This window comes from Gekko japonicus, unplaced genomic scaffold (assembly GCF_001447785.1).
Source record: "Gekko japonicus isolate JY-2015 unplaced genomic scaffold, Gekko_japonicus_V1.1 scaffold1519, whole genome shotgun sequence".
NCBI lineage: Eukaryota > Metazoa > Chordata > Lepidosauria > Squamata > Gekkonidae > Gekko > Gekko japonicus.
The window spans coordinates 22,420-30,556 of record NW_015165287.1 but is presented as its reverse complement, the minus strand read 5'-3'; the positions used below and the strand labels follow the sequence as shown (position 1 = coordinate 30,556).

At 45.4% G+C, this 8,137-nt stretch overlaps 1 protein-coding gene across 1 annotated transcript in view; it reads left to right on the top strand.

The window, feature by feature from the left end:
- Positions 1-223: 223 nt before the first annotated feature.
- LOC107109655 (protein NLRC5-like) overlaps positions 224-8,137 on the top strand; it is a gene marked incomplete at its 3' end in the record, with an annotated part of 27,513 nt that continues 19,599 nt past the window's right edge. The window contains exons 1-7 of the mRNA XM_015410327.1: positions 224-405; positions 1,482-1,547; positions 3,080-3,154; positions 3,250-3,333; positions 5,319-5,405; positions 6,560-6,640; positions 7,847-7,930. Coding sequence (XP_015265813.1) covers positions 224-405; positions 1,482-1,547; positions 3,080-3,154; positions 3,250-3,333; positions 5,319-5,405; positions 6,560-6,640; positions 7,847-7,930 — 659 coding nt within the window. The remainder of the gene's footprint in view (positions 406-1,481; positions 1,548-3,079; positions 3,155-3,249; positions 3,334-5,318; positions 5,406-6,559; positions 6,641-7,846; positions 7,931-8,137) is intronic.

Sequence of the window (8,137 nt, the reverse complement as noted above, 5' to 3'; positions counted from 1 at the left end):
TCTGTGTCCGAGTTGAGGCAATTGAAGTCAATGGCAAAATAGCATCCAAATAACCCCGGGCAACAGCAGGCTGAATGTCGTGGGCCAGCCTGCTTTAGCTGAGGATCACTCAGCTGATGTTGATAACATCCCCGTCAGCACCTCTGAGGCTCAACCAGCTGATGCTGTCAATGACCCTGAGACGGTGGAGGCAGGTCCTAGTGTCCCAGTTGCTGAGGACAGCATGTACTCCAGCCCCATGAGCACTGCGAACACGGAAGAGGCAACCCCGAGAGGCGGTGCCTCAACAACCCAAGATGTTGGGGAAACTTCACAGACTGCCTCACCTCCCCTTTCCCCGGAGCCAGAGGAATGCAGGAGGAGGCAGGTGCGCTTGGAGCTCCTCAAGAGGCACCTCGCTGCCTGGTGACTACCAAATCAAGAGGAACACCTGGGGTTAATGAGCCAAATGGATGGCTCTCTCACAAGCTATGAGATCCAGCTGTGAGCCGTCAATAAAAGACAGGGCTTCAGTTGGGGGAGGTGTGGGAACAACTTGTCACGTTCCTGGAGACGCCCGACCACACCATCCGGACCTGTTCCTGTCTGCAACTCCTGAACCCTTGGCTTTGACCCTGGACCTGCTTGACTATGCCTCTTGGACCTGCTCAGACTCTGCTTTTTGGACCCTCGGCTGGCTTCCCTTATGTATGACTCTTGGACTGAACTCTCGACTGCGCTTCTGGTTAGTGATTCTGTCTTGTCCCCTACGTCTTGGCTGTGTCTGCTCTGACCCAGGACACTGAAACTGGGCTGACCACTGAAGGGAGGTAATGTAATGCAGAATGGGGGGAAAACCCGGAATACAAAGAAGGTTGAACTTGATTGTAGTGCAGAATGGGGGGAAAACTGGATTAAAAAGAAGAATAAATTTGATTTTGGTGCAGAATTGCTTGGAGGACACCGCAGTGAACATGTATTAAAAGGATAGTGTAGAAGGGGCCTCTGAGGCAGAAAACTCCTATCCTACATCTGATGCAGAGTCCTGGTCTTGTTTTCCCGATGAATACAAGGACTTTGTAATAAGCAGATAAACCCTCAATTGCTAAAGAAATGTGTTGAGAGCCTGTATGGTGCAGTGGAATACAAGGACTTTGTAATAAGCAGATAAGCCCTCAAAAGAAATGTGTTGAAAGCCTGTATGGTGCAGTGGTTAATGTGTTGGTCCAGGACAGAGGATACTGAGGATACTGAACACTTGTTCAAATCCCCACTCAGCCGTGAAGCTCACTTGTATTCACACTCTCTCAGCTGAACCCCTGCTGCACAGGGATAAAAGCTGAGATGGAGAGAATTAGATGTGTGAGTCAGAGATGGCCGAAGGAAGTCACAGGAGAAGAATGTGACAGATATTCATTCCAGAAACATAGCCTTTCACAGACTAAATTGCCTTTTCGCATACATGGTTATTTCTTCTAAATCTGCCTGTTCTTTTATTCTAGTTTGTGCTCTGAGGAAACATTGACGATCACCCTAGTGAGAGAAAATAATCCTCAAAAGACCCTGAGGTAAAGTATTACTCCATGGTGCAAAAGTATGCCATGATTGAACTGCTAGTTTGCAGAACAAAGTTTGAGTCCAGTGGAACTTAGTTTGCAATGAGAGATACTTTAATTATAATAATGAAAGACTTCTATGTGTACAAAGCATCCATCCATAGTAGGAGGCTGCCTGGTACTTCTCTGCATGAACCACTGCTCTGGTGGTGCCTTCTTCCAGTGGAACGTAAAGTTATGGTCCATGTCAGTAAAAAGGACAGGAAACAGGAGAGAGGTTAATTGCTTTCAAGCCTCACCACTGGATGGCTCTCACAGGTACCCAGGTCTTAGGGTTTGGTTATGCAAATGCTGTTAGCCAGCAGAGAACAGTCAAGGGGCCATCTCACACCCTGGCAGGAATGTGACATCTAGGAGGGGATAGAGAAATGAGAAGGACAAATGCTAGATTGTATCTCTTCCTGGGGGTAATGAGAATGGAAGGTCTGACCCATGGGGGGTGGGCAAAGAGAGGAGATAATTCCTGGGACACAAGGGAAACAAGAAACATTCCGGGGAGGACCCTTGTTGGTAGTCCACTTTGGCTGATTCCCTCTCGAATCTCATGGAGCTAACAATAGGCAGGTAGCCCAAACAAAGACTCAAGGGAATGCTGTAACTTTAAATGTAAATTACCTACCCTATAAGGACAATAGTCAGCATATGTACAGTGAAGGAACAGAGAATCACATATATGCACCTTTACTTTGTTGTCTTGCTTAATCCATTGCTGCACGGATTGTGTGTGTGGAAGTTTTCTTTTGTAATAAATTTCTTACTACTTTGAACATTGGAAGTCTGTTCTCCATAATCATGATAAGCCCCACTTGAACACATTACTAAAAGAGTGCCAGGGGAGGGAAGGTAGTTTGTCAATAGAATGCTAGATCCTGGGAAGGGCACAAATGCAGTAAGCCATCCCTATGGTAACTAATTGAAGACAGTGGGAAATGTGGGCACTAAGGCAAAACCTTTAAATGGTGACATGGAAAGAATGCTAGGAGTGCTAGCCTTCTACTACCTGCTCCTTTTAGCTGGAGATGCTGGAGATTGAACCTAAGATTTTGTGCACACAAAACAGATGATCTGCCTCTGAGCCATGGCCTAGGGAGAGAGATTGAGGCTCAAGCGATGAATCATGGGAAGCCTGTGAGTTGATCTCTGGACATTGATTGATGCCATGGTGGTTTGTGTGAACTCCTTTTCTTTGCACTATTTTCCCAGTAGACGTCTCTGCCTTGGTTGCTAATGGCCCGGGGGACAAGGATTGGTTTTTTAACATTTAAACAAATGTCAGTTCATCCAGCCACAGATCCCATGGCTGTGTGGTTTGGTAGATCCTGGGTAAATCTCAGTCCTTACCTCATAGCTGCTGTTTGCAGCAGTGCATGGACAGCACGTGCAAAGGGAACCTTGCAAAGATGGATGATGATCAGCTATTCCTTACAGCTGCTTCACCTACCTAGAAAGATCCACCCTCCAGCTTATTTTCTCCATTTTTTCAGGCTAAAGCAATGCAGCGTCCAAGGAGAACAGCTGGCAGCCATGCTAGGAAAGTGCCTCTCCCTGACCAATTTCATGTGAGTCGGATAGTGGCTGGCTTTGCCTGACATGAAGTTCTGCTCGACCACTTAAGGAGCATCTGAAAAAGATCCTTTCTCCTCCTCCTTCCTAGGTCAATTAATAATGGCCTGACACTGAGTGATGCAGAGACTCTGTTTAAGGCCCCGAGGAAACTTACGGGTGTGCTAAGGATGGGGTAAGAATTCTGTCTGTTCTCTTATCCAGTTCAGTTTGCATCATCGAAGGGTGAACAGAGTACTTTGCAAAACTTGAAGTTACTGCAGATGTCTGGCAGCTGGGCTGGCCAACCCTCCTTTATGCATCTCTCCAGCAACTTCTAGTAAAAGTGGATGATATGAAATGATTGCATCACATGTAGCAGCCAATGATGAGAATTTGCTCCTGTTTGTTAGAACAGGTGGAGTCGGCCTCCCATATATTACTCCATTGTCCTATGTATGATGAAGAGAGACAGCAGTTGTTGATACCCCTTCTCTCACGTTTTAAACCCTTGGCTAATTATCTTACATATGCTGAGGAATGTTTGATGAAGTTCTTATTGGCCAATACTTATGATTCTGTCTCACGCAATGTTGCTAAATATTGTTATCTGGTAATTAAAAAGCGGAGAATGTACTGTAACTCAAGCCATTAATGACGGAATTGACCGGTTTCATATTTTAGTATTTAAGGCTACAAGAATTTTATGTCGTAGACTCGGTGTTGTACTATTTTGGTTTATTTTGCTGGTCTTATGACTGTTCTTAATAAATTTGAATCTAGTAAAAGTGGATGATATGACATGATTGCATCACATGTAGCAGCCAATGAACTGGCTCAGGGAAATTCTGAAAGTGATGATATCATGTCACATGGTTTATTTAGTAGATACATAGAGGGAGAATTTGGACGGTAGGAGACCACATCCCAGGCCCATAGAAAGCACTGTGTGTAGCATACTAGGAAGTTTGGGAATTGTTTTGATCGTATGGAACAGTCCCCAAGAGACAGAGTGGTCAGCCAGACAGGGGTGTATTGTCTTGGGTTCCAGTGTTGGCTGACAGGTAAGTGGAGGATGGCCAACAACCTGGAGGAAAAAAATCTTGCCCATTTAACAGAAGCTTAGTGTTTGGAAACGGGTTGATGAAGATTCTCATGACACAGAGTTCAATGAAATCACCTGGAAAATAACATCCCATTAAACCTTTATTGAAAGGGCAGGACATTTTTTCCTCTAAGTTTGTGGCAACCTTAGGTGAGCGACACATCACAGCAGATGTGAGGCTGCAACTGAGAAGGGCAGCCCTGTGTTGCATTCTGCCTCTCTTATTGCAGTGTGTGGTTTCACTTAAATAAGCACATAAGAGATGCCAATGTTGGAAATGTGTGGTTTCACTTAAATGTGGTGTGGGAACATCATACTGTGTGTTCCTTTGCACCTAGTTCACATCTAGTTACGTAGGGGACCTCGTGAGGTCTCTTCTCTGCTGATATCTCAGAAGCTGTATAGGATTTTCCTTGGTTGGGAGTGGGGCTTCTTCCACAGCCTTGCCCTTGTTCCCCATGACTAGCAAAACCAGAATAAAAGAGGCACAATAAAAATACTGCAGGAAAAAAAACCTGTATTTGTGTTTATTATACACATGTATTTGATTCGCACAATTTATGCATTACAGAATCCTGTTGTTTTTTCTGTCACAGAATCTTTTTAACCTTAGGTGACAGCCAGGGTAGCTAAAATGTATTTAGGAGGAATTAAATACATTTCATAAAGCCTTTTCAGTTGTTTGAGTTGTGAATGCCTTTTGCATGGATGTAGCCTCATGAAAGTCATTGGCTGGACCCAGTCCGTGGTAAATGGATTTTATACATATACCTGCAGTCTGCCTGAAAATGAAACACAGCTTTCGTTTCAAAGGCATTTGTGGTTAGCAAGTTGGGTACTGAATGCTGTATGCACTGAAAAAAGAAAACAGCGTTAACATGAGTGAGTCTGTCTTGGCTGCTGGTTGCTAAGGCCGGGCAGAACTTGAAAGGGAAGTTGAGCATCCATCGCAGCAGATGTTGGTTTTACATTAACATCAGAGTGTGGTTTCATGAGAGAAAAAATACGATTGAAGCCTCATGTGTGGGAAAAATTGTTCTAAAGTCAAACAAAGACTGTTTACGCTTTCATCACAGCATAGAAGAGCGGTGGGTGAAGAATGAGAGTCTTGTTGGCCTTCTGAAGTTGGCGGCCGAAGTCCAGGGGAACATTACAGAAGTCACGTAAATAGAACTTCAGAGTCTGATGTCTTTTTGCTGTTACTTTCAAGTGCAGTACTCTAGAGTTGGGAGTGAGGGTCCAGAAGCAATGCTATCCGAATCTTTTCTGTTTTTGTTCAAGAGTGTATTCCACATGGGCCCTCAGATCAATCTCTAGATGCAACTATCGCTACAGTTCCTTCCCTTATAATTATTGGACAAATGGAAGGATCCTCCATAGAGGCATTAAAGTAGAAGCTGCAGTCCAGTTAAAAAGTCTCACACACTGGCTTTTCGTAGCATGCATTTGTAGGATCATTGTTTTCTTAAGGGTGAGAAATCTCTACAGTTCACATATCGTATCCCGGAGAATCAACAGCATACCTTTACATTCCAGAATGAAGCAAGGGGACTAACTCGCCTGGCATCCCCTCCCTATTTTTTTCCTCTTCTCCTGTTCTCTTCCTCCTCCCTTGCCTGCTGTGTAACAAGTCTTGTGGTTGCTGTGGTGGAAACTGGCACCCAACCTATGGCAACCCTGTAGGGTTTTGGAGGCAAGAAGCAAACAATCTCTGTTTGTTATCGGTCGCCTCTGCATACCAACCACAGACTTCTTTGGTGGTCTCCCATCCAAGTACTAACCAGGCCAGGGCTGACCCTGCTTAACTTCCAAAGTCTGACAAGAATGGGCTAGGCTGGGCCATCCATGTTACGGCTCCTGTTACTGCAGTATGAAACAAAAGGATACAGGGACAGGAGGAGGAGGAGATGAATCCATGACTGTTGAACGTTCCACTTCCTCAAAAACGTAATAGTTTAGTGTCCATTTCCACATTGGCATCTGGCAGCTCTCAGTGAACTCTCTGACTTCCTATCTGGAAATGATTTGGATGATCTTGCAAAGTAAACTGATATGTATGTGTATGTTTACCCAAGTTTTAAGAACTTTGCCCTGTCTTTTATGTACAAAAGGTAGCTTGTCACGGCTTACACGGGGAACTCTCACAAGGAACACACATAAAAACTTTCAGAGCGAACCCTGAGAAATGGTGCTCAGGGTATAACCTACAGATGATACTTAGATCAGATGCATATTTATTGCTTCTGTGGAGCACTGTATACAGGGCAGATCAAAATAATTTTGGTATATATAATACCCCCTACTTTATTTTGTCTAGGATAAGGAGAGACACATCTCTCTTCGTAGTGGAACAGGAATTTCCTCATCCAGTGGAGAAAGTGGAGTCTGTGGTTAGCAGGTGAGATTAGAGGGCCATTGCTGTGTTCCTGGGGATGTCTGTTCATTTTAGTATTTTATAGACTATTCATAGAATCATAGAGTTGGAAGGGGCCATACAGACCATCTAGTCCAACCCCCTGCCCAATGCAGGACCAGCCTAAAGCATCTCTGACAAATATTCGTCCAGCCTCTTCTTGAAAGCTGTCAGTGAAGGGGAGCTCACCACCTCCCTAGGCAGCTGATTCCACCTTTGAACCACTCTGACTGTGAAAAAGAGTTTCCTGATTTCCAGCTGATACCTTTCTGCATGTAGTTTAAACCCGTTGCTTCGGGTCCTATCCTCTGCTGCCAACTGGAACAGCTCCTTGCCCTCCTCCAAATGACAGCCTTTCAAATAAAAGAGAGCAGTCATGTCCCCTCTCAGTCTCCTCTTCTCCAAACTAAACATTCCCAAGGCCTTTAACCTTTCCTCGTAGGGCTCAGTCAACCTTTTTTCTGACCCCACACTGAGCTGTGAAGGCCCTTGGACCCCATCCCCTTCAGTCTCAGATGAACAACAGTGACTTGTCTCTGTCATATTGTGGTTTGAAGGTGCCAGGAGAGCCCCCCAAAGTGTAGCATCATGGCAGAGATTGGCCCCTGCCCCCCTTTTCCAGTTCCCAGCTCAGGAGAAGGACTGGGGGCTCACCCTGTCTAGCGGGGAGGGAGGGACATTCACCCTGGTGACCACAGATAATACATTTCTGTAGTCCTGGTCATCTGGAGGTGTTTGCTCTGCTCTGTTGCACAGGTTTATAGATGGCAAGGGCCAATGTGGGGGAGTTGAGGTCTGTGTGGGGTGGAGATCAGACAATGAACGTGTTCTCAGTCGGGACTCCCTATTTTGCTTTAAGTATGATTGCTGACCCTCAAAAACAGCCTTGTCTGCTCCTCTGCCTTGAACAGCAACTTGACATGTTGTGCAGAAACTAACATGGGAGGCATTCACCTAGGGAATGAGCCATATCGCTTGCGCATGATGCTCACCATGCTGCTCATCATGTGTGGACAGAAAGGCCAGCTAAAATGTTGCCAGCCTTCCACCAAAGAGAGAGGGCTGACATGATCAAGTATCGTCTTAGAAATATCCACTAGGAGGGTTCCTAGACTTGGTGCATGACTGTACAGGCAACATCTGTCCTAAGCAGCGCTTCTTTGTGTGCATTTGTTTGTCTGGGACCTACAGGCTGCATCAGTGCGAGCTAGAAGCCAAGGGCGTGCCCTTCCTGCAAACGTTCGTTGAGAAATGTCATCAGCTCTGTGTGTTAAAGTAAGTTTTCCCCCCCTCTCTGCAATATATAAAAAAATTATCAAATGAAAAAAGAAAGAACTCATCTCCCTGCGTGGGGTGGATGGGGCCAGGGAGGCTGCCTCTCTGTAACGTTGCCAGCTCACTTTCTTTTCCAGAAGGGCTCTTGTGTTAGGCAGGGAAGGAAGTTCAGCTGGCAAACACACAGAAACATAAGAAACCGCTTCC